At 54.6% G+C, this 25,662-nt stretch overlaps 2 protein-coding genes across 18 annotated transcripts in view; both read left to right on the top strand.

The window, feature by feature from the left end:
* The window catches only part of NKTR (natural killer cell triggering receptor), a 46,162-nt gene extending 38,917 nt beyond the window's left edge, over nt 1-7,245 (top strand). For 10 of the 14 annotated variants that reach the window (XM_073232476.1, XM_073232470.1, XM_073232471.1 and 7 more), the window contains 4 exons: nt 1,477-1,572; nt 2,305-2,361; nt 2,871-2,975; nt 4,447-7,245. In XM_073232476.1, the coding sequence (XP_073088577.1) occupies nt 1,477-1,572; nt 2,305-2,361; nt 2,871-2,975; nt 4,447-4,534 (346 nt within the window). In that variant the 3' untranslated portion in view covers nt 4,535-7,245. Of the gene's footprint in view, nt 1-1,476; nt 1,573-2,245; nt 2,362-2,870; nt 2,976-4,446 lie in introns of those variants that run through there. The other 4 variants (XM_073232477.1, XM_017641622.3, XM_073232478.1 and 1 more) reach the window with 3 other exon arrangements.
* Nucleotides 7,246-12,649: 5,404 nt separating this feature from the next.
* ZBTB47 (zinc finger and BTB domain containing 47) lies at nt 12,650-25,324 on the top strand. Of its 4 annotated transcripts, XR_005059127.2 has the most exons (7): nt 12,650-12,783; nt 16,323-17,873; nt 19,433-19,580; nt 20,987-21,102; nt 21,596-21,740; nt 22,033-22,684; nt 23,956-25,324. XR_005059127.2 is itself a non-coding variant. In XM_037010355.2 (6 exons), the coding sequence occupies exons 1-6, from the start codon at nt 12,781-12,783 to the stop codon at nt 22,392-22,394; spliced, it is 2,325 nt and encodes a 774-aa protein (XP_036866250.1). In that variant the 5' UTR covers nt 12,650-12,780; the 3' UTR covers nt 22,395-25,324. The 4 variants fall into 4 exon arrangements, 2 of the variants coding, with proteins under 2 accessions (XP_036866250.1, XP_036866255.1); XR_012129576.1 differs by lacking the exon at nt 23,956-25,324 and having other exon boundaries at nt 19,416-19,580; nt 22,033-22,206; XM_037010355.2 differs by having other exon boundaries at nt 22,033-25,324.
* Nucleotides 25,325-25,662: the final 338 nt, after the last annotated feature.

Below are 25,662 nucleotides of genomic sequence, written 5' to 3'. Positions count from 1 at the left end.
TCCTCAGTTGCTTGCAGTCTCTTTTGTGCCTTCCCTCCTGACCTCAGTAAACTGACGAGGATTCCCAGGTACTTGCACAGGCCAGTACCAGAGCATGTTGTCAGCCCTTCCGCAGGCCTCTTCCAGCTCTCCTTGTCCCTTGGGACCGTTCCGAGCTTGTGTTGTGGGTTGCTCATCCTCCTCTATCCTGACTCCCAGCAGGCCCAGAGAGCTGGTGAAAGCGGGCCTTTTCTCTCTAGGGCCATCCTCCTAGATGAAGGTGCCTGTCTGGCAGCTCCAGCCTCCTCTGAGCTTGATTCCTACCTGCCATTCCCACTCACAGTCAGCTGCTGGTGATGTTGGACACTCTCATTTGCCCTCCTACCACTGCCTTTGGAATGCTGGCTAGGATTTCATTTCATAAAGGAAGACAGCGAGGTATAGAAAGGCTAACGAATTTGCTCTGAGTTATGCAGCTACCAGGTAGTAGACTGCCTCTGTTTTGGTTACCTGCCTGGGCCTGACTCTCCTATGAGGCTGTGAAGTCACTGAAGTCAGAGACCATTCCCTACTCATCTCTCAGTCACGTCACAGAATCTGCTCTATAATTGTTTGTTGAGTAACTAACTACAATCTTGTTAGAACATGTTTTCTTGCAGATAACTAGAAAGCAGATCATGTCTTCTGAAACACAAGTACACTTAATAAAACCTTTGAAAACATCACATAGGTAGCCTCTACATAGGAGCATTGTTCCATTCCTGTATGACAGGTGTAGAGTCAGGGGGAGAAGGGCGGGAGCCAGGTAAGTGCAGACATGCAGAATTGCATTACTTAGGTTTTCTGTTCATTTTTTTAACTATTAAATAGATATATAAAATATAAAATGGTAAAGGTATAAAAAAGTAATAGAAAATGTCATCTAGCTTAAAAATATAGAACTTGGACATACCTGGTATAGCCCCTACCCAGTGCCACCCTACTTTTTTGGGAGTTAAATGTTATTTCAAACTTTTATCATAATGTTGTTTTTCTTTACTATTTTCCCACAATGTTTCTATCTGTGTACAGTGTTACTGTTAAATGTTTTCACACAAAACCCTTCGGTATGTATGGAGGTGTTCTACATTTGCCTCTTTTTACCCAACATCATGTCCAAAGAGGTAACTCTGTTGATACACATGGTTGTAGTTTGTTCATTGTCCTACTTGAGAATATCTTAGTGTATATCTGTGTATTTTTTTAACACATTCCACTGTTAATGAAGATATGAATTAGTTCCTATTCTGGTATTACAAATAGGGCTCCAGTGAACATACCAGTAGTAGCCTTTGCTGGCTTTTATTCATTTTATTCTGTTCAGTTTAAACCCTCATTAGCTGTCACGATTGTACCCACTGTGAGGAGTTGGTGAAAGGTCCTTCCAGAGGCCTTTTCTCTGGTTGTAACTCGCTTTAACAGCATAGTGAGTAAATAGTTTTCCACTCTGAACTGTAGGTCAAGAAGCTACTCTAGAAGTCGGAGCAGAGGATGGTACAGCAGAGGCCGCACAAGAAGCCGGAGCAGTTCCTACCGTAGTTACAAAAGCCACAGGTGAGCTTGTGAATCCCACCCTCCTCTGGGGTCTCCATCCTGTCTGCTCTCAGGGCCTGCACAGGCATAAAGGGGTAGCCGTTGAGAAGAATCCTGTCGCTGCTGAATACTAGACAGGTCTGTTTTCTTATCTAGTCCTTTATTCCAAAGAGCTGTTGGATTCTTACTGACCATTCTCAAGGTGGGATCTTACCAGAGTGAAGAAAGAAAAGTAGTAGAAACATTTAAAAGAGGCCCTGGCCACTCTCTCCACCTCCCTGACCCCAGTATGTCTTCCTTAACCTAAGTTCAGTCCGCTGTCACCTCCTGATGTGGATCAGGGACTGGAATAGGAGGCTTGGTGAGGAGCTGAGGGAAGAAATGTGTGGAGGGCCACCCAGGTCTGTAGTCCTCCTGGCACCACAGACCTCTTTTGCCTCTGAGATAGTTTGCACTCTACAGCTTTATTTTACTTACAAGAGTCCAACCTGTGCAGACCATTCCCTCTTCCTACCTAGTTGGAGCCTCCATAGTGAATTTGTTTATGTGTGCCTCATAGAAGGACTGCATAGAATTTAATCTTTCTTACAAAATCCAACATGCTCAAAACAAAAACAATATACTTTTGATATGAAAACAAAGTGTAGCTGCTGGATTTCACTGTTTTCTCCTTGATGGGCAAATGAATGTCTAGATTTTTGATATGGCTGCCCTGAGCCACAGGATGATGTTCCCTCATGTGATTGATACTAGGACGTCCAGCAGGAGCAGGTCCAGGAGCAGCTCCTATGAGCCCCACAGTCGGTCCAGGTACGGACAGGGATCGGGGAACCATCTGCGGGGGGTAGACTTGAAGGCCATGTTTGATTCCTTAATTCCCTCTTATAAAGTGTCATATATTAATGAAAAACTTTAACACGTGTTTTTCTCACGAAATCACACCCTTTTGAAATGAGATCATTTTGACAGTTTTTATCTGTTAGCCCATTGAACCATAGTGTCAAAAGTGACATTTGGTGTCAGATTCTAGTGGCAGGTGTGTATTGAACATAATTTCCTAATAAGATCCACCAGATTCAGTCTTAACTCAGTGTTAATTTTGTGATATTTTTCAATGCAGAAAAGAAATCAACATTTTTCTGTTTAATATAGTAAGTCTCATTTGCAGCAGTTGTTAAATGTGTCCAAGTACTTGGTGAGCAAATGTGTCCTCTCGCTGTCACATAGTGCCCACGTTCCAAGGGAACACTGAAAATCCTAAAAAGAAATGGGACTGTGTGAGCACTGGGCACATTTCAGTGTGTGTGTTGCTGTTGAAGCAGGTCCTACACGTACGACAGCTACTACAGCCGGAGCCGGAGCCGGAGCCGGAGCCAAAGGAGTGACAGTTACCACCGGAGCAGGGGCCGCGGCAGGCGGTCCAGGTGGGTCTTCTCCTCTGGAGCCCCCCAGGCCGCTGTGGGCCCTTGGGCGCGAGGCAACGCTGCGGGAGGCGACGCTGCAGGAGGAGGGAGAGTGTGATCTGAGGAAGTACTGCTTTCTCTAGTATTCCGGCCACCCACAGGGAGCTACGAAAAGGGGCCTTTGCATTAAGAGTTGCTGGGTAATGTTCAAATCTAAAGTGGATTTTTAAATATTCACGTACTCTTGGGCAGACTTTTTTTTGAAAGGAGTAAAGAGGTAGTCACTCCACCATGGCCCACTTTAAATTAAATAAGGCTAGTTGCTAGAAATAGCAAAGTTGATTTGTCACTTTTTAAACTGAAGAACATATAATAAAATGATATAATCATGTATTTCAGCAGGATTAAGGTTTCTATCATCATTTAGTAAAAATATGTTCTCTCTATATATATTTATAAGTATTATGTTTTGCATAACATTTTTAGTAGTGTGCAAAAATCTTCAGAGTAGCTTTTTGTAATGTCCCTATCATGATGACTTTCAGTCTTACCCTTCCCCCATCCACTGCAGTTATAGTCAGTGATCCTTGTAAAATAACAGTGTGATCTGGACCTGCCCTTGATTGAAACTCTTCAAGGCTCTCCAACTGCCTTCAGGAGCAGGTCCAGGCTCCTTAGCATTACATGTAAGGCCCTTCCACCTACCGATTGCAGCTCGGGCTTTTCTGTCTTCTCTCCTTTAATATGCTAGAACCTTTCCTTCTGCTGGAGACATGCAGCCACTCCACCATCTCCCTTCTTGCCTCTTACTATGGCCAGTTTCCACCTATCTACCTTGCAGGTCTCCACTGCACCCCACTGCCCCAGGAAGCTATCCCTGACTGCTAACCCTGAGACCTCAGCCACCCTTCCCCACCTCCCCTCATCCCCAGGTGCCTTATTTGTCTTGCCCACTGTTCTGTACTATCCTTGGGCCCCAGGAAACTGCCCTCGATCTGCTTTTGTGTCTGCAGCATCTAGCAGTGACTGGCTCTCAGTGAATATTTTCCAAAATGACTGAATGGTGACCATAACCAGGTCCTCGACTCAACTACCCAATGGTTTTGTCCATGTTCCATCCCCACTCACCCCTCTTTGGGCCCTCATTTTGACTTCCATATGTTTAATGAAACTCTCATACACCTTTTTTCCCTTGTTTCCTCAGTCTAATTATTGATGTTCATTTTGGGTAACATTGGAAATTATTCTCATTTGCATGAGTGGATTTCAAGTAAATTCCCAAGATCTAACTTTTCTTTATTTTATCTTAACCTTGGTAATATCTGTCATTTAAAGTGTCTTTGAAAAGTCGACAGTCGGTACCCCATTTTGTGCGTCCACTGCTATGCCACATCTATATTGCTGTCAAGCCATTCACATCAAAGAAGAAGCTGTAAGAGGAATTTGGAGGGTAGACAGTTAACAGTGTTTGTATGTTTTTTTTGTTCTACAGGAGTTGTAGATCTTACGGTTCTGACAGTGAAAGTGATCGAAGTTACTCTCATCACCGGAGCCCCAGTGAAAGCAGCCGATACAGTTGAAAATGTTCCCCTTTTTGATATGAATTATACCTATTTGTAAATATCTGATAACTTAAAAGTTTAAGAAACTTAATGGTGGTCTGTTGTTCTGTTTCAATATTCAAGATAATTTCAATATTAGCCACTTCTTAATTGTTATTTGTTTATTTTCATGTGTGCAGAATTTAAAATACAAACACATCTCCTAAAATATTTTTATGCCACATTCTACAGTAGCCAACTATGGAAATGAATTTCATGTTCTTGAATCAAGAAATCATGAACTATAAGAGTAATTTTGGAATATTTTGATAGACCATTTCTCTTCATCTCATATTGTTTAGAATAGATTCTTTCTGCCCTTTTCAGTTGTTGGCACATGTACTGCCAAGCATAAAAATGTGAAGGAGAACTGTTAAAGGTGGCCAAATATTTATATACCCATTACCCAGAGTCTTACATATGTGTGCTCTTAAAAACAAACCACCCAGGAAGGAGAGAAGGCAGTGACTCTGGGCTTCTTAATTCATTCTTACTGTGTTGTCTCAGAGAATCAAGAAAGTAGTCATCCTACAGCCCACTGTCTCTGTTTCTTCAGGCTGGTAGGTGAAGTTGAGAAGAATAAATGAGCCTTAGCATATAATACCTGCACTGTCTCTACGGATGTAATGTTGTATGTTCTTTTTAAGAAATACTATCAGCAGTTTAAATTGTAAAAACAATTATGTTCCATCATGCTTTGGTGCTAGGTCCCTTTTGGTGCTTCTTTTAAGCATTGTTCTTATTTACTATATTTTAATATCTCATAAGAAAGAGAAAAATGTGCACCCCCCAGCCCCCAGCTCCTGGTACCAAACATGGTTCCTTCTGAGCTGTATTGGAAGGCTTCTCTCAAGCACAGGCATGGGCCTGGAGCCCTCCTGGAGCAGGCAGGGTTGGCATAAGGGGTTGTGTGTCTACTCAGGCCTGATGCACATCACTAATGTGTGTGCCTCTGGAAGAGTGGACTTCAGAAGTAACAAAATCTAACTGCCATCATCCTGGAGACATTTTGCAGGCCTTTTAACTCTTTCATGTAAGAGATACATCACAACACTGTTGAACTGCTCTGAGCAATAGCATGCTTTTCCTGTTTCTACTCTGACCCACATGGACTGTGAAACCGTGCATGATGTGAGCAAACCCAGGATGACAGGGCGAGTAGGATGTACAGTACTGCATAAATGACACGTTTTCACAGTTTCAGGTTGTTCCTACAGAAGTGATTTGACCTGTGAAAACTGGTGTTATTTTTTCATTTAATGGTTGAGTTTTTCCCAAAGTGTACTTAATCACCTGAGTGCCAGTTTAGTCCAGTTAGGCAGGAGAAATCATACGTGATATCTGATACAGAGCTCTTCACCAGCCTACCCCAAGGCCTTACCTGGTGTGCTTGGGAAGTGGGCAAGAGCCCTCAGTTGGAGGGATCTGACAGTACTTGATGGACAGAGAGGTGACAATGGATATATTAAAACCGTCACCCATAAAGATTCATAGCCAGAGTTAAGTGGTCAATTGTTTACCAAGTTAACAGACAGGAGGACATTAGAAAACAGGACCTAAGTCGGACAAATGTATTTGCCAGTGAACACATAACTTGTGAGTCTCTTAAAGGGTTTTCAAAAGTTGCCTGCAAAAGAGAATATTGCTTTAATGATACACAGTGGAAAAAACCACTCAGAACCCAAACAGAAACTGGCAAATCTAATTAGGTTAAGAAAAGTTACCCTTGAGCATTGTATTAGTTTGCTACTGCTGTGTAACATATTACCCCAACTTAGCAACTTAAAAGAACACTCATTTCTTAGCTCACACTTCTGTAGCTCATGAGTCCAGTGAGGTATGGCTGGATTCCTCCACTTAGGGTCACACAAGGGTGAAATCAAGGGTCAGCAGGGCAGCATTCCTTTATGGAGGCTCTGGGGAAGAATCTTCAAGTTCATTCAGGTCATTGGCAGTATTCAGTTCTTTACTGGCTGTCAGCCAGGGTCTTCTCTCAGCTCCTCAAGGCTGCTTGCTTTCCTTCGCATGTGCCCCATCTATCTTCAATCCCGCCAAGCCTGTCAAGTCCTCCTCATGCTTCAAATCTCTGCCTTTCTCCTGTTTTAAGGTTCATGTGATTAGATCAAGCCCACTAAAAAAGTTTCCCCATTTTACGGACAACTCTGCTATAGAATATCATCACAGGACTGATACATTCAAAGGTCCCTGGGGTCGGGGATGGACTGGTGGGAGGGCATTTTAGTATTCTGCCTACCCCAGGGCAGTAACTTTCCCCACTGGGACTATAGGTGGAATGATACCCTGAAAATGTGGGCCCTAGAAGCCTTGTTTGTTTTGTCCACAAAAAAGAACACTCAGCTGCAGCATTCAATTTGTGTGTTTACTGAATGAACTACAGAAAAAGCTTTTCTTCCTAAAGGGGATTGTTCTGTATTTTAAGTTATTTTTTAATAAAAGTGAATTGCATTGTATATTGTGCTTCTTAAAGAAAATACATTATTGGACTGTTTTTGTAACATCCTATTTACTGCAAATGAAACACCATATATATAGCTGGTATTGTTCAAAAACTGTAGAAAATGCTTTTTGTACATACATTGGCAGTATCTAATTTGTATACACTTAAATTTCCCTAAAACTTGAAAGGGGGACCTTGTAGAAATTAAAATATATACTTAGTCTAAATCTGAGTCTGTGCTTGTTTCATCTGTCTGTACTCATCTGGACTTCACATAGTCTTTTTGAAGTGGAAAAGGAAACACTTGAGTCTCTGCTGGCCCACCAGTGAAGATCTTCATCTCTGTGGCCCATGGCTCGTTTTCGTGTTCTAGCTGCCTGGAGGGGTGGGGTGGAAGGGGAGCTAGAAAGGACTTCTGGAGTTCTGGAGTGAAAGGCAAAGATGTCCACCTACCCAGAGAAGCATTAATACACCCTATCCCTTTTGTGAGCTGCCTAGGTGTGGCAACATTTACCTGCTGTTACCCCCTACAGCCTTCACACTCCCAGCAGCAGTGCACCAGGCACAGAGCACTCATCCTGGAGAAAACGTGGTATTTTTAGCATCCACATAGGAATTTGCAGGGCAACTACAATTAACTTTTTTCTTCCTCAGACCACAAAGGAATGTGTATTTTCTTACACATTCTCACACAGTAAGGCTTGCAGAGATTCAGTTTTTATAACTGAGTGAACAGTAGACCCCCCCCATGAGTCAGGAAATCTCTGACAATAGCCAAATAAAGATACACTGCTTTAAAATTTCAAGAAAATTGTAGAGTGTCTTTAAGCAAATGCCCAAGTGAGGTTTCTTTTTAGTGAGCTCCAGAATCTTTATTCAAATTCTGATAATGATAATTTTGATCAGCTTGTCAGTTTTGGGGGCAAATGTGTCAAGGGCTTTGGTTTTGACTCTTGTTATCTGGGCATTAAATTGGAGGTGTAACAGTTCAAGGAAAATACCCCTCACAGTCAGCTGTGACCACTGGCCAGGCGTCAGTGTTTAGAAGGGAAAGGAAGCCCTAGGTGTGGAGTGAGCTGTTTGGCACACTAGTAATGCAAACTAGGGCCCAGATGAGGGATCAGGAAGGATTACCTTACAAGTTGGAAGAGCCTAGGCTCAGATGGCTGGTTTTTAGAAGAGAGAATTGACTCTGCTCCTGTGCATAGTGAGAGGGAAAAGCCTCAAGTCTAGGAGGGATGTGTGATCTAATGAGTTGGGTAAACTACAAGAGGACTCCTCAGCCCAGAGAAGTTCACTGATGCTGTAAAGGCAGCAGCCTCTCAGGAGTCAGCAGCTCAAAGAGATGGTTTGGGTGCCCTGGAAGAAAATGGCACTTACTGGCCTCTGGACCGGTTCTGGGCGGCTCCATACAGTGTTTGGTGAGTATGAGGCAAGGACAGCCTACTACGACAACACACACACAAGAGCAGGAGGCTTTAATGGTCTGTCTGTCTGAAAGGTTTCAGAGGTAGAAACAGTGTTCCCTTGCCCCTGCCCCTTCTCCCTGAGTCATCAGGCCTCAGGTGGGGTCGTGCCAGGCACCTGCCTATTCACCACTCACCATCTCTAGGCCATCAAGCTCCAGCCCCACAGACTGAGCAGACATTAATGGTCAGCAGGTCTGGGAAGGGTGTTTCTCTTCAACCCTAGAGTCTTTAGGACATAGGAAAGGAGTGACCTGTGGTCTCAGAACAGATATCTGCATTCTGACCTGCAGAATGCCTGACCCCTGGCTGCTGACTGCTCATCTGTAAGCAGAGGCTAATAGTCCTTGGACTGCCAATCTCTTGGCCCATAAATCCCAAAAGAGGGTATGTAGGTCTGGTACAACCAGACATATGGACCAGTGGTGCTCATCCCTTCCCAGACCGGCCCAGAGATGAGTAGGCCTCCCAGAAGGCCCACAGGGGATAGGGGTTTGAGCTGGCACTCCCCAGCCCCAAGTCACCCAGTGCCTCCAGCAACTAAAATCTCTCCCCCTCAGCCAGATGCCCAGAGAAAGACTGGGAAGGATGCCTCTGGCCTCAATGCCTCTGACTTGATTTGATTTGATTTGGGAGCAATAAAGGACCTCTGTGAGCAACTCTTCTATGATACAATCATATGCTGTATATGCTCAGGTTCAGACCGCATACCCACTTTATAGTTGGGTAACAAGGTAAATTGCTTGACCTTTAAATTTCAGCTCCTCATCTGAAAAACATGTAGTAAGGGCAACTCCCTCTTTGGAGTGATGAGAATTAAATCCTTAGAACCAAGTGCACATCAGAGTCATTTGGGGTGCTGGCCCCTGGGCTCACCTCCAGGAGGAGGGTAGGAGTGCCCCAGATTTCATGTGCAGGGCCAGGCTCACTTGGACCAACAGGGTGGGAGGGGATCCTGGAAGTGCTAGGGAGACCTCGAATGCCAAGGCCATGACGTTCATGCTATGGGAAGGAACTGGGCAACCTGCTGGTTTGAATTAGGCCCCACCACCTGGCAGCCGTGGCATATTAAGTACTGAGCCCAGTGGAGGCAGAACAGGGGAACAACCCTGCTCCAACTGCATCCCCACCCCTAGAGACCAAGGCACCCCACCCTGCAGGGCCGTGGGTCAGCAGCTAGTAGAGCGCTTTGACTTCCCTGCCCCCTGCCGACCCAGTGCTGTGCTGTCTCATTCCCTATCCGCCCCCCGAGGCTGCTCACTCAGATTTCCTCCCCACATCTCAGCTACAGAGCTTCATGCCCATCCTGGCTGAGCCCTGTCCCCACCGACCAGCATGAGCAGTTTTTTCCAGGTTCAGTAGAGGTGAGTCTCCAACCATTCCTGGGGACTGCACCAACACAGTTGGGGTCTGTTCCTCCTCCGGGGGAGAGCAACTTGAGGCTAGGTGCTTAGGGAAGTTGTGAAAAAGCCAGTGAGCTGGCCTCTATAGAGGCAGAACCTGGCTTTGCTGACACTGCCAGCCCCCAGCCCCAATGTCTGAAGGATCAGTGAGCTCAGCCCTTGCCTTCATCAACTCCTGGATTGCCCCTGGGGCATGAGAATCTGGCCTGGGATCCCCTTCCACAGAAACCCAGCCTCACCCTACATCCTGAAAACCTGTGGTGACCCACCCTGAGGTGCAGCTCCCATGGCCTGGCCCTCGCCAAGGCCTCTCCTCACAGGGCTACAACTACCCAACAAGAATTTAGACTCCACCACATCATATGCTTCTAGTTCCCTGCAGATGCTAAACTCCTCCCTCCTGGCCTTTGCAGATGCCATTCCCTCTGCCTGGAGTACCCTTCCTCTCCCTCTTTGCTCTGGTTGATGTTAACTTTCAGGCCTCGGCTCTGGGCAGCACCATTTGAATCCACCAGACTGAGCTCTTCAAACAGCCGCTTCCAGCCTGGTCTCCTGTGATGAGGTGCCAATAGCCTCTCCCAGAGATGGCTCTGCCATGGGCCTCCCTGAGACGGACTGTAGGCCAGAGAAGTAAGGGGAGCAGCTGGGGTCTTCCAGGAGACTGAGCCCCACATCCCTCCCTTCTCACCCAACCTCTCCTTTGGCTTTACTGCCAAAGCCACTGCCAGTCCCAAAAGGGCCAGCAGCCCTACCTCGATCTCGTTGGCCATACCCCATCCAAGCCTTGGCTGGGAAGCGTCCTGTGCAGTCATTTCTTCCAAGCCATGCAGGAGGCTGCTCTCTCCCAGCCTCCCCTTTCCCTGGCTCCTGATGCTGGTGCCTGGCTGCCTGATCTGCCCTGCCCTGGGCCTCACTGTCCTTATCCAACCAATGGTATGTAATCCTTCCCTTGCCATCTCCCAGGCCAGGGCAAGAATCCCCTGAGTCAGATGAGGAAGTGGGTTGGGATGGAGGAAGAGGTGGTAAGTAGCTCTGAAGTGACTGGCTGCTCAGGCATTGGAGACCACTCTGGCCTGGCTTCAGCCTGAGCCTCTGGGAGCTAAGCCAGTTGTCTGTACACCAACCATGGTCACAGAGATGAGGATGTCTGCAGTGGCTGCCTCTGGGGCATGTCCCCTCCATCCATTCCCATCTCTTTCTGCCAGGGTCTTTCCTCATCCTCCAACTAGCTATGTGCATTCCTTCCCTCCTCCCAGCACTCTGGACACCCCCATCTTTGCCTCTGAGATGTTTCACCCTGGCTCTGGGAAGGCTGTCTTGAGGCATCCTCATACTAGCCTCAGGAGAGGCCCCTGAAATTTTAACGGGCAGATTATCAAACTATATGATGGTGCCTGCCTGGGATCTAGCCCTCTGCCCATTTCCTCCCCAACACCCAGAACTGAGCCATTCTGAGCAGGCCCCAGAGTCCCTGCCCACCCATGAGTAAGGTGGCATACCCAGGGGATACTGTACAGCTGGGCACGGTCCGGTGTGAATGCCCACATGCTCGTGCAGGGGGAGGGGCGGGAGGTACTGTGTGGTACTGTTAGGATGGGGGCAATGTCAGCGTAACCAAAGATGGAGTAGGATTCAGCTTGGAGTGGGGTGGGGGTTTAGGGCACAGAAAAGCATCTGAAGTGTGACATGGATCACATGTGAGGCCCACAGAGGCCCTTCTACCCAATGGTGGCCCAGCCACTACCTGGGTCCTGCCAGGCCCAGTGCCCTGTGGTCCCCACCTTGCTGACTGCTCAGCCTGGCAGCATTCCTTTGCAGCCTCCTGCCAGCAGAGCCAGCCCTCTGCCCCCACTGGTGTCCATGACAGAGCAGCATTCCGCAGGCCCAGTTGCATTTCCCCAGCAGAGACTGAGCCGGGAGGCTATTGAGCAGCTGTCAGGTCCCAGTGCTGGGGGCATGGTGCAGCCTGGGCCTCCCACCCCCACTCTCCTAGTCTCACCATCTCCCGGCCCTGCACCAGTCACCTTAGAGGCTTCGTCATTGCAGCTGTGGTCAGGGTTCTTGCACCTCCTGCCCTGGGTGGCCTGGGCAGCCAGAGGAGACAACCAACCGGTACGCATGATCGGCCAGAACTAAGTCCTGAGGGCATACAGCAAAATAAGCCTTGGGCTGCCCTGGGATAGGGGTCAGGGGCCGGGCTGGTTGCAGATCCCAGACTCACCCTCAAGTCGGAGGAGCCCAGGCCACAGGGTGGGTGATGGGCGCGGCTAGGGTACGGGGTTCGGTCCCTCAGCGTAGGGTCGCTCAGGGGAGCAGGTGGAAGCCTTTTCTGCAGCTGGTTGGGGGCGGGCCTGCCCAGCTTCCCGATTTCAGGGCCGCCTCCTATTCCGACCCCGCCTCTGTGGCGCAGCTGGAGGGCACCTAGGGTAGATTCCCGGACGAACTTTCTGGCAGAACGGGGACTCCGCGCGGGAGTGAGGCCGGGGCCCATCTGCTAGGATGGGTGTGGCGGAGTCGGACCGGGGGCCCCAGCGGCCCGAGGCAGAGCGGGCAGCGCTGGGGCCGCGCATGCCACGCGTGTCCGCGCCCCCCGCCGGCACGCAGGCCGGGCTGGCCCTTTAAGCGGCCAGACGGCGGCCCCAGCTGACGCGCGGGCTCCAATCGGCGCCCCGCGCCCCCCGCCCGCCGCGCCCGAGGCTCCGGGGCCGCAGCTGCTCGGCGGCTGGACTTGCCGCGGCCCTGAGCCTCCGCCCGCCCGGCCGCGCCCCCGGGGGCCATGGGCACGGGGCCCTGCGCGGGGGCGGCCCCCAGCGCGGCGCTTCATGGAGCGGCCCGGGCCCGGCCGCCGGGGGCAGCGCGATCCCGCGGGGCCCTGTGAGCCCCCAGCGCCGCGGCACCATGGTACGCAAGGCCCTGCCTGTCCCCCCGTTTATCCGCCCACCTGCCCGCTCTGCCTTCCCGGGCGCGCGGCCCGCGGGCTCCGGGGGAAGGGCTTGAGAGATCTCCCCTCTCGGCGAGTCTCCCCGACCCCGTCTGGGTCCCCGCGGGCCGGGAATGCGGCGCTTTAGCGCGGCCCTCGGTGGCTAAGGAGTTAAATTCCTGGGGTGGGGGCCAGGGCGCCAGAGGCTGAGTTCTTGCTGGGCAGCGGTGGAGGGGGCGCTTCTCAGAGCCCGGGTCGCGCCGCCCTCGGACTGGGTGATGGCGGGGTGGGGGCAGGTCAGATTCCCGCCTGGGCCTTGGGACACGTGGGCGCTGGATCCGCCCTGACTGGAGATTCGGGGCGACTGGGCCAAACGGGGCTTGGGGGATGTCCGCAGCTCCTGTCCAAACTCCTGTGTGACCTTGGGCTGGTCGTCTGCCCTCTCTGGGCCTGGTTCCCCTAGGAAGGAGTGGAGGCATGAGCGTTGAGGGACTGGCATAGACACCCCTTACCCAGAAGGAGGGGTCTGGAAACCATGAGCCTGTGCCCCTTGCTCAGTATGGGCCCACCCATTGCTGCCCTGTCTTGGAAGGATTGGCGTGGGGCTGCGGGGTGCAGATGGACGCACAGGCTTCATTCCTAGGCCTCTGCACTGGGGCAGGGTAGGGAGCCAGTGGCTTCCTGGCAGCGAGGCAGGGTACCCCTCAGGTGTAGCAGGCTATGACTCTGGTCAGCAGCCTCAGCAGGTGTCCCTGGCCTCCGCCTCTCCCCAGCCTGGTTTGCGAAGAGAGTTTGAGGGCATGAAACCTGGTAAGAACAGTGCCCAGCCACTCCCCTGGTCTTGCATCATGGCCAGGCTGACCTGAACTGGACATGACAGTGGGATATGTGGCTGCCTCTGGCCCAACCAGAATGGGGAGGAGCATTTGCAGCTTCAGGGAATTGGCTCATCTGGCTGGGGAGGCGAGCACACAAGCATTGGGCCTTGTGTGGGGGCTGCCAGGCTAAGGGGCAGCTGTGCCCTGCTTGGGGGCTGCCAGCCATGGGCTCGGGCAGCATCTGGCACCCTGTCAGGAAAGTCCCATCAGGGAGCCTGGTTGTGAGGTTCTCAGGCCCCAGGGACCAAGGATGGTGCTGAAGATTGGCTGGGGATACTGCCTTGGGAATGGGGTCTTTGGGGCAGTGCTGTCCCCTCACTAAACCCCCCTCCCCTCTGGAGGCCAGAAGGCCCTGGGGCTGGTTCTGCACATGGGAAAGCCAGGCATTGCGCTTTCCCCATGGCAGATAGGCACTGGAGGACAGTCTGTGAAGGAAGAGCAGGGTGGACTGGGGCACAGTGGCCTGGGGTGGATGCCTCCCAACAAGCCTGGCCTTGACAAGCTCGTATCCCGAGCCACTTCCCTGGCCACTCTCTGGCTCTTGAAGGCTCTAAGGAGCCCCTGTTACAAACCAAGTTGCACCCCGACCCCTCTCTGACCTGCAGGTGGCAGCAGCTCAGGAGAAAGCTGCAGGTTGCAGCCAGCAGTGGTGAGGCCGGAGGAAACACAGTTGGCCCCCTGGGCGAGAGGGCCCCTTCTTAAGTCATTAAAGGCCAAGAAAACCATCCACTTGGAGTAGTGTCCATTCCAGCAGGGAAAGGGTGGGCTTAGTAGAGCTAGGAGTCCAGGGACTCTGCTACTACTCTCTGTGGGTCCTTCCCGTTCTGAGCCTTGATTTCCCCGTCTGTGCAATAGGGTTTGGTTCCAGAAGATGAATCGGGATGAGTCAGAAGAGGGAGACCAAAGGGGCAGCTTGGCTCCATATCCCTGAAGATTGGCCAGACCTGGGTGGGCCAGCAGCCCTGAGACAGAGGGACAGACGGTGGCTTCTCAGCTTGTGGGAAGGAAGCATGGAAGACCTTGAGGAAGATAGTGTCTGTGGCCAAAGGGCTGGCCAGACAGGGTCTGGCTGCTGGCCTGGGCTGCTGGGTATGGAGGGTGGGAACCAGGGCAGATCTAGAAGCTTGTTGCCCCTGGTGGCTCCCTGAAGCTCATCCCAAGGCCCAGGGTAGATTTCATTCAGGTGACTGAGAAGTTGAACATAGATAACCGCTCTGCTCACCCCGCTATCCAGTCTGGGCCCACCCACAGCTGCTGCAACGGTGGAAGGACTTGCTTGCGGGGTAAGATGGGCTGTAGATGAGTACCACAGGGCTTCCAGGGATGTTCTGGGGGAGGGAGCCTCTTTGTGTCAGTGGGACAAGGTACTCCTCAAACGTCTGAGGCTCTGACCTGGCTAGACAGGGCCTGCGGAGGGACAAAACCTGGAACCTGGGGGTCGGTCTGACCAGGCAGGTAGTTGGCACATACTAATTGAATATCTGCTGTGCACTGGACCCATACAAGGGACCAGGCAGCCTGCCTGTCTGTGCTGGCCACCTTTTGGGGAAGCTGCTGTGGTAGAGCCAGGAATGATTAAACCAAGCTCCTATTCTGGGTAATTCATAGCTGCTGCATGTGGTCAAAGGGCCTGATAACTGAGCCATCTGACTTCGAGAGCCTCCTTGAGGCTCAAGGCACCAGGTGGTGTGGCCTCCAAGATGGGGCCATTTCAGAGCCTCTGGGCCTAGACCACACCTGACCTGGGGTCTGGGGACTTAAAGGGAAAAAGGTCTGGGGCAGGCCTTGGGGGCCTCTTGCCTCCAAGCAAGGTGGACAGGTAACATAGCAGTGTCTTCCCACCCCTGCAGAAGCCCTGTGAGAGGGGGAGCTGCTGGCAGCCAGGTCTGAGACCCTGGGCAGTGGCCTCACCCAAGCTCTGGCCGAGAAAGGAGGGGCTAGTTGGATTCATCAGCTGTTTCCAGCATGGCAGTGGGACCAGGGTCGGAAGAAGTTACAGGCCCAGGCCTGGATTTTTTTCACAGAAATTCCTACTTCTGCAAGGTCTCAGGCCTAGACCTTGAAGCCCATTGTTGGTGAGGTGAGGGGTTCCCTCAGGTGTTTCCCCGAGGGTCCAGTAGCCAGAGGTCAAGCACCCTGTGAGTGAGGGAGCCTGATTTCCACTCCTGGGGTATCTGGGGTTGGGCAGGCTTGGTGTTACTTGTATATATAAAGCATTTCCATGGAGCTCAGGAAATGCTTCTGGGGTGACCATCTAGTCCCAGTTTGCCCGGGTCTGCCCTGGCTTCAGCACTCATCCCAGGAAACCCCTAAGGTACCCCCACCCCTGGATAGTTAGTTACCTGATTCCTTTTCCTTCCTCTTTCCTTCTCTTCCCCTTCCCTGCCTGGGAGGACTTTTCCTGTTTCACTTTCTTCTAGGGTAAGGGCTGGAGGCCCAGGAAGTTAGCAGACTAAACCTGGAGCTGATTTTTGGCCTTAAAAGGTCACAAAGTTTGAGCTCTGAGGGGCAGAGGCTTGGGCTTGATTCCTGGTTCCCCATCATCTTTGCTTGAACTCCAGCTCCTCTTCTGGAACCAGAGTAATGGGTGGGCTGCCGGGCTCCTGCTGGCCTTGGCATGACCTGTGCCCTCTACCTGGCAGTTGCTGGTTGAGAAGACGACCGACTCACCAGCGGCTGAGTTCTCGCTGGTGGAGGATGTGGCATTGCATTTCTCCTGCTTAATGGGCCGCCTGAATGAGCAGCGCCTCTTCCAGCCTGACCTCTGCGACGTGGACCTGGTGCTGGTGCCCCAGCGCAGTGTCTTCCCAGCACACAAGGGTGTGCTAGCTGCCTACAGCCAGTTCTTCCACTCGCTCTTCACCCAGAACAAGCAGCTACAACGTGTGGAGTTGTCCCTGGAGGCTCTGGCGCCTGGCGGCCTGCAACAGATCCTCAACTTCATCTACACATCCAAGCTTCTGGTCAATGCGGCCAACGTCCACGAAGTGCTCAGTGCCGCCTCATTGCTGCAGATGGCTGACATCGCTGCATCCTGCCAGGAATTGCTGGATGCCCGCTCCCTAGGGTCCCCCGGTCCCAGTACTGTGGCTCTGGCCCAGCCGACCACTAGCTGCAGCCCAGCCACGCCACCCTACTACTGTGACATCAAGCAGGAGGCCGATGCCCCAGGCCTGCCCAAGATCTATGCGCGAGAGGGCCCTGACCCCTACTCTGTGCGCCTTGAGGATGGGGCAGGGGCTGCGGGTGGCACGGTGCCTGCTGCCATTGGGCCAGCTCAGCCTTTCTTCAAGGAGGAGAAGGGGGGTGGCATCGAGGAGGCCGGTAGGCCCCCAGACAGCTTGTGCAAGCTGGAGGGTGGGGACGACTTGGGGGAAGAGCTGGGGGGCTCCGGCACGTACGGCCACCAGGAGCAGTCCCGCATCATCGTGGAGGTGAACCTTAACAATCAGACCCTGCATGTGTGCGCAGGGCCCGAGGGCAAGCCGGGCGCAGCCGCGGGCCCGGGCCCCACGGTGCTGGGCCGGGAGGACAGGCTGCAGAGACACCCAGAGGAGGAGGACGAGGAGGAGGACGAGGACGACGAGGAGGACGATGGGGAGGAAGAGGAGGAGGAGGAGGAGGAGGAGGAGGAGGGTGGTGGCAGCGGAGGGGGGGAGGAGGAGGAGGAGGAGGAGGATGAAGAGGAAGGGCACAGTGAGCAGGAGGAGGAGGAGGGAGAGGGGCACAGTGAGCAGGAACAAGAGAGCTCGGAGGAGGAGGGAGAGGGGCAGGAGGGGGAGGCAGGGGGCAGGCGGCGGCCAGCAGGGCGCCGGGACAGCCGGGCCGACCCCTCGGCCCACAGCCGCATGGCCACGCGGTCCCGGGAGAATGCCCAGCGCCGGGGCCTCCCTGAGCCAGAGGAAGCCAGGCCGCGGGGTGGGAGGCGGCCAAAGCCACTCCCGGGAGTGGCCCCTGCAGGGGCCCGAGGGCCGCAGGCCACTGATGGGCTCGGGGCCAAGGTGAAGCTGGAGGAGAAGCAGCACCACCCATGCCAGAAGTGCCCTCGTGTTTTCAACAACCGCTGGTACCTGGAGAAACACATGACCGTGACCCACAGCCGCATGCAGATCTGTGACCAGTGTGGCAAGCGCTTCCTGCTGGAGAGCGAGCTGCTGCTGCACCGGCAGACGGACTGTGAGCGGAACATCCAGGTGGGCCACAGGGCGGCCTCACAGGGCACTGGGCGGATGCCACCCTGCCGTCCGGGCTGGGCCAGACCAGAACTGGGCCCTGGGCACCCAGTATCCGCTGCCCGCATTGCCCAAGAGGGAAGGGCCCGGATTCTCAGTGGTGAGAGCTCAGGGGATAGCGTCAAGGAGAGCTTCCTGGAGGAGTCGGGTAGAGCTGGGCTTTGGCACCAGGAGAGATAGGATCGGAACAAACAGTACTCTTGGCCAGAGGAGCAGAGCGAAGCTTGGACTTCGGAGGATGAGAAGAGAGTTGTTTGAGCACAGGAGGCCGAGGACAGCCAGCTCTGAGGAGGGATGAGTCAGTGTTTTAGTAAATCCTGAGGCCTGCCAGAAGGCCAGCAGGCCCGCTTTGTATAACTTCACAGACTGTGCATTGCACAGAAGCACAGACGGAGTGGTAGGGGTTTGCCCAGAGGGGGGCGCCACTCTCCTTTTGCCACAAAGGCTTAATAAAACCAAGGGGTGGCAGGGCTAGAGAAATGCCCGCATGCAGCTCTTTGGAGGTGCCAGCTGGCCTGGGCCTAGGGAAGAGGGACTGGATGAGAAATTCGGGACCACATGGGGGAGCTGGGCTGGCTGCCGGGCCTCAGGCCAGTCTACATCTGTGCCAGCTTGGCCTGTCAGGGTGCAGCCAGCACAGGGCCAGCCAGGTGGGTATTTACCTTTTCTGGCTGGGGTGGGGCTGTGGGAGGGAGCAGGTAGTGAGTGCTAATTGCCTGAACTAATTGTTAATTGCAGTGCTCTGTGGAGGAAATGTTACCTGGGGGTTCCCACTGGCCCGCCTGCTGGGCTACCCATTGATTCTCCACCTGCACACACCTGAGGCTCCCTCCTGTGGGGGGAGACTGCTGTACCTTTTCTGACCTGGGCACTTTGACCCAATTTCTGCCCAGGCTGTGGCCTACCCAGCCCTCTGGAAGTGTCCTGCAGGGGTGGGTAGGACAAGGGCTCAGGGAAGAGAAGGAGGGGAATGTGAGGTTCCCACCACCCTCCATTGCCGGTTGGAACCTGGTCCTTCCCGCAGTCCCCGCAGCCAGCACTTTGGGACCTATCTCCTTGGGGATCCCCATGGTATCAATCAGGGCATGGATCCCAGCTGGGGGAGGCAACAGAGATAATGTGTCAGCTCTGCTAGGACCTGTTATCTGAGGGGGACTTCTCTGTGAACTGTGTGTATAGGCTCCTTGCTCCGTAGCCTTGCAGCCAACTGTGTGTCTCTCCTCTGTAGAGAGATGCCTCACTGAAATTTGAACAGAAGAGGGGCTTCCTGGAAGAGGTGACCCCTAACCCTAGTTGAGTTTATGGATGAGGGAGGGCCACAGGCTGCAGCCCTGCCTGGGTGAGTGGGTAAGTGTTTAGGGGATTACCACTCCCAACTCCCAGAGCATCAGGTCTGGCTGGCCCTTGGACATAAGCATAACTCAAGTGAGGAAACTGAGGCCCAGAGAGGGCCAGTGACTTGTCCTAGGTCACATGGTCCTGACTTAGGGCCTGGGACCTAAGGTCTTCTCACCCTGCAGTGTGTTACATGTGGCAAAGCTTTTAAGAAGCTCTGGTCCCTCCATGAGCACAACAAGATCGTGCATGGCTATGCGGAGAAGAAGTTCTCATGTGAAATCTGTGAGAAGAAGTTCTACACCATGGCCCATGTGCGCAAGCACATGGTCGGTAAGTCTAGTCAGAGTGGGGACAGAGTATGAGATCAGAGCTGGGCCAGCTGCCAGGTGTGCTGGGAAGGACGTCACACCCAAAGCAATGTGTGGGGGTGAAAAGACCCCTGTCAGCTAAGAGGCCTGGGGAGGCTGGTTGCAGTGGCAGTTGTGGCCCGGACAGGTTCTGGGGCCAGGGCTGCCATGTACAGTTGGGCAGGTTGCACATTGCACAAAGCTGCCTGGACAAGATAGCTGGTGGGGAACAGAATCCAGCTGACACTGCTAACCAGGCTGTGGATCCTGGCATGGGGTTGTGTCCACCAGGAAAAGAACACCTTTTCCTAAATTAGACAAAGTGCCATATGTGCTGGCACAGGCCCTGTCTCAGTTGTAAGACAGCTGTACCTGATTCTTTCTCACCTTTTGGCCCTCACAAGCCTTCAGGCTACTCTGAATGCAACTCTCCCTGCAGGGGTCACACCTGGCACAGTAAGGGGGTGCTGCAAGTGTCTGTTGGGCTACTCCACTGCCTTGGGCATGATTGTCCCTCCCCTCTAGGGGGGCTTGGCTGGATGTCTAGTGTCAAGGTGGCCTTCCTTCTTTGTCCACTTGTGGTCTGGGGTTCAAGGGAGGGGTGGCCAGAGTGGGCAGTGGGTCCCTAGCCAGGCCTTCCCCCTTCCTCTAGCAGACAGTGCCTGGGGCCTCCAGCAGGACCTGACTGGAAGCTGAGAGCCCGGGGTCTAGGTCTCTGCTGGGAGCATGCTGGGTAACCCAGGACTGGTGGTCCTTCCTAGGCTCAGATTCCCCGGCTCTAAGGGGGACCCTCCTTGTCTCCAGTCACTTCCTTCCAGATCTCCCTTGAGGAGTTTGTTGGCTTTCACCTGCCTATAGGTTCTGGGGGAGCCCAGCTCCCACCTTCTGAACTGCTTAGAGCCCAAGGCTCATCCCCAGTAAAGCCAACCTTCAGGGCTCAGTACCACTCCTAGCCTCCTTCATAGAAGAGGATGCTGAGGTGCACAATGACCACGCAGGAAGCCAGTGCCTGGGCCAGCATTTGGGCCAAGACCAGTCCCACTTGGGATCCTTCCCTCTTCCCCCAAAGCTTTAAGAGTGAGGCGGCCTTAGCTGTTTCCCAAGGCCAGAGGCAAATAGACCACAAGGGCCTCCATGCCTGCCTCACCAGAACTCAGAGCAGACACAGACACCCAGCTGGGGGGGAAGGGACCTTGCCTAGGAGGCAGCCCCAGCTCCTGGGGCAGAGACTGTGAGGTGGGCCCCAGGGTAGGTGGTGCCCCAGGAAGATGCCCACAGGGCTTTGCCAGGAGGCAGGGTCTGGTTCAAGGTTGGGGGCTGTCGGGCAGGACCCCTGGGAAGGGCCATGGGGGTCGCATAGACATGACAGCCACGGCACCCACCCCACAGCCCACACCAAGGATATGCCCTTCACCTGCGAGACCTGCGGGAAGTCCTTCAAACGCAGCATGTCTCTCAAGGTGCACTCGCTGCAGCACTCGGGGGAAAAGCCGTTCAGATGCGAGGTGGGTTCTGTTCTCCACGTGCCGCAGTCAAGCACAGCTGCTGACGGCCAGGGCCGGGGTGAGGAGTGCCGTCCCTCCCTAACTCAGCCCCCACCCAGTCAGGCTGGGAAGTCTGCATGGGCTACCTGGGGTGGCTTTCCACAGAGGCAGAGAGGGGCATCTCAGGCAGAGAGCAGGTGGGGATGAGGGGACCTTCTGAGGAGGAGGGATGAGGGGGCCTCAGCTTTAAGCATAAGGCATCCCTCTACTCTGTGGCCTTTCCCCACATCCTGACCCCGTGCCCACCTGGCCCTGTGTGCCCATGGCCCCTCCACCTCCCCCCATGCACTGCCCGGCCCTGGGAGCATGTCCGCGTCCGCCTGCCGTTGCATCCACACCTCGCCTGGGAGTCCCTCCCTGTGTGTGTTTCTGGACCCAGGGTCATGGGCAAGCGCCTCCCTTCCGAAAGGCTGTTCCCCGCTCTGCCCTGGCCTCACTCGCTCCCCACCCTCAGAACTGCAATGAACGCTTCCAGTACAAGTACCAGCTTCGGTCGCACATGAGCATCCACATCGGCCACAAGCAGTTCATGTGCCAGTGGTGTGGCAAGGACTTCAACATGAAGCAGTACTTCGACGAGCACATGAAGACCCACACAGGTAGGCTGTCCCCAAGAAGGGGCTCCCTCAGGCCTGGGGCCCCTGCTCAGGATGCCTGAGATAGCCCTGGCCATGCCCAGTTCTCACCTCCGGCACTTGTCAGCTTCTCTGCGAGGTGAGGCTCCGTCCTCCCTGCCTCCCAGGGTAAAGTGAGGCAAGTATAAAGTGGCCCAGGGTGGAGAGGATCGCAGGGCACCAGGCCCCACTGTGGCTACCTGGGCTCAGGGAGGCTGCCCCGGGCTGGAGCATGGCGACTACCCAGTGACTCCCCGCTGCCCGTCGCCAAACCCAGGGGAGAAGCCGTACATCTGCGAGATCTGCGGCAAGAGCTTCACCAGCCGGCCCAACATGAAGCGGCACCGGCGCACGCACACGGGCGAGAAGCCCTACCCCTGCGACGTCTGTGGCCAGCGGTTCCGCTTCTCCAACATGCTCAAGGCCCACAAGGAGAAATGCTTCCGCGTCAGCCATGCCCTGGCCAGCGACAGCCCCCCCACCACCCCGGGCCTGTGCCCCGCCCGGCCTCAGGCCCACACAGTGCCCCTGCTCCCTGGGCTGCCCCAGACCCTGCCGCCCCTGCCCCACCTGCCGCCCCCACCTCCGCTCTTCCCCACCACGGCCAACGCCGGCGGGAGGCTGAACACCAACAACTAACCTATAGCTGCACCTGCAGGACCTGGAGCCCGGACTGCCTCTGGGGGGGGAACCCACTGCCCTTGCTTCTTTGTGGGAGGGCAGCAACCAGCCTGGCACCACTCCCCACCTCCAGAGTGGCTGGACACTTTGTGCTTGAGGCCCCAACCCTGGGGGTTGCAGGCTGGTATCCCCCCAGAGCAGGTGGGGGACACCGCACTCCCAAGTGTCCCCTTTTCAGTGACTCCTTGACGCCTATTCTTTTTTCTTGTGGAAGGAAGAAAGAAGAAACTTTGCAGCACCCCCTCCAGGTGAGGGGGTTGCTGAAGGCAGCAGGTGCAGTGGGGAGGAAGGGGCCTAGATAGCAAGTGTGACCTGGGTTGCTGCTGAGGCCTGAGCTGGGGGTGGGGGGGCCAGGCCGAGCCTGAGTCAGCTTCAGCAGCTCATCTCCACCTCCCCTGTGCCCCCTAACTTGCCTCTTGTCCTGGAGAGTTTGGGGGGAAATTGGGGTGTTAGCCCCCATTGGAGGAATTGACCCACTGTGAGAGCTGCAGACAGACAGGCAGGGGCTTGGTTAGTGAGTTGGGTGGGGAGTGGCAAGGTGCAAAGACGGCAGACCCAGCTCTGCACCGTGCGGTATGGGCCAGGCAGGGACTGGAGCCCAGGCATTTGCTTTCCCTGCCACAACCCTGCCAGCAGGCATAGGGACCCCCCACCCTACACCAGGCAGCAGTGGAGAGGACCTTGGGCCTCAGGGTACAGGCCAGGCCCTGGGTAGGCAGATGGGCTGGCTCCCAGCTCCAGATCCCGGGGGTTGCAGTCAGAGCGCCCCTGCCATGGGCAGACTCTGGGGACAGGGCCCTACGGGGAGGATTGGGCAAATGTTTTAAGGTTTCAAGGTGCTATTAGTGGGTCAGGGGGCAGGGCTTCTGCTCACAGAGCACCCCGTCCCTCACCAGCTACCTTGGCTGTGTCTCCCACACTAGAGAAGATGTGTGTGTCCATGTCCATCTCCACGCCCTGAAGGCAGCATCAGGCCTCCTCCTCTCCTTAGGCACAGTCACCACCCACCCCTGCTGGTGCCCAGTATTTTTGTCCCTCTTGGGCCACTGTGTTGGTGGGCAGGCCCTGACTGCCTGTGGGGGGCCTACGTGTTCAGGCCCCAGGCCGGGACAGGGTTTAGGGGGAGCCCCAGCCTGTGCTCAGTGCTTAACGCTGTCACTGATAGGACACACTTTTTTGTTGTCATTTAATGTCTTTATTCCTGCCTTTAAAATGGGGAGGAAGGTTCCATAAGCTATGTGTTTCCTAGGTAAGCTCTCTCCTATTGTGTTTATACAGTTTTGTTTGTCATACTCTGCACCTTAAACCCCCATGACCACCCCTACATTACCACCTTCCCAAGCATGGCTGGGGTGGGAAGAGGCCTGAGGTCAGGGGGGCAGTGGGGAGAGCTGAGTCCCATCAGCCTGGGGGCTGGTGGGATGGAACCCCTCTGACCTCCTTGTGATGCCCGTGGCACTGGGGTAGGGGGCTGGGGTCATTTTAATCATCAATAAATGAAGCACTTTATTCTCTACAGATGTGGGGAGGCCCAAGGAGCCCGAGTGATTCGAGGATTTACAATCCAAGCTCCACAGGCCCCGATTGTTCTCTGGGTTCAGAGGGGGCAGTGCTCCGGCCGCCTGAGTGTGAGGCCGCAGCAGGTACAAGCCAGAGCCTGAGGGTGCCCCTGAGGCTCCCCTGCCGTCCTCTGGGGAGGGGAGGTGGGCCCCTCCGTGAGAGAGGAAGGTCTCAGCTCTGCGGCTCCCCCTCCCCAAGGGGGTCCCAGCCTCTTACGGGTCAGTGGCTGGGCCTCCTAGGCTCCCACTTTACTGTGGCTCTTTGCCTCTGCTGCACCCCTTGATCTCTGGGCTTCCGTGGCATCTCAGGGTCCCTCTCCCGACTTGCCCCTCTTGCTATTTCTAACCTCTGGTCCCAGTGCCTGGCAGCTCTTCAGAGCTGACTCACATTTCCCCAAACAGGTTGATCTCCCCCAATGGGTTGTAGGCTGGGCCCTCCATGGTTTCCCCAACCTGTGTCACTGACACCTAGGTCTCATGAGGGATGGTGGCCTTGTCGCCAGCTAGCCCCACTGAGCTTTAGCTGACTGTGCCCCTAGTCTTTCAGATGCTGACAAGCAGAGGCTAGAGAAGGGGGTCTGGGTGCTGGTGGAACCCTGTCCCAGGACGTGGGTGTCCTGTCCTTGTGTACCTCCCCTCTGAGGGCAGGAGGCTGGTCCAGACGCTGGGCTCTGGCCAAGTGCTGATCATAGCTGCAGGTGGGCATGGCCAAGCCCTCTCCTGGGAGGCCCCAGTCCCAGCGGGGCCTGGTGCTAAATGCTCTCTTCCCCTTAGGCCATTATAAGGGGGAGCTCCTTTCCAGCCAGATCACAAAGGTCTGAAGCAATAATGGAACCTCAGCAGTGCCAGTATGGATGGGGTTCTTCTTTTACCAGCTTTTTATGTTAAAAACAAATTAGCACCTGGCTATTGCAGGGAGGGGACAACTGGGCATCATACCCACCTCCCAGGGCTGTGGTGGCAGTTGGGAGGCCTGGGGGTTGTCACCTCTACTGGTAATCTACTGGGGGCTCCTTCAGTCCAGAACCTGGGCCTGCCCCCCGCCCCCGGCTCCCTAGTTTGGGGCCAGCTTGGGGTGAGTGGCTAGAGAAATGAGCTGGGCCTTAAGCCCCATGATCACAGCTCTGGAAGCCAGGACTGGGGTCCCAGCCTGAGCCTCAGACCCTGGTGCGTGCTGCCATGGCTGCCGCAGCACCTCTCATCAGGGGCTCGGTGGTGGCCGAGTGGCTGCACTCAGGCATGTGGACCCAATGCCTGGGCCCCAGTGCGTGTGGGGTCAGCAGGAGGGTGCGGAGAAGAGTGAAGGGGAATAAAGTCAGTACAGCTGTGCCCTGGCCCGGCCTCCTCTTTATACATCACCTGCCCTGTTCGCTGGAGAGACCTGGACCAGAGCAGGGGCAGCACAAAGACTGGCAACTTGGTGCTGGCCACGCGGACCTCTGGGCCCTGGAGCATCTGCAGACTGCATCTCCCTTCACTAAGGGCGGGGTGGGCTCCAGCGGGGGACCCCCAGAGTCAGGAGCTGAGGCAAGAGCAAAGGTGCACACCCAAACAGGTGCTGGGCCTTGGGCCAGATGCAGGAGGGGCCTGAAAGGAGAGGTGCCGCAGCTGCTGGCTGTGAGGCTGTAAAGGCAGTGCCCACAGAGGACAGCCTGTGCAAGTGTGGT

Source organism: Manis javanica, chromosome 3 (genome assembly GCF_040802235.1).
Source record: "Manis javanica isolate MJ-LG chromosome 3, MJ_LKY, whole genome shotgun sequence".
Taxonomy (NCBI): domain Eukaryota; kingdom Metazoa; phylum Chordata; class Mammalia; order Pholidota; family Manidae; genus Manis; species Manis javanica.
Note: the sequence above shows the minus strand (reverse complement) of the source record. Positions and strands in the feature narration are given on the sequence as shown.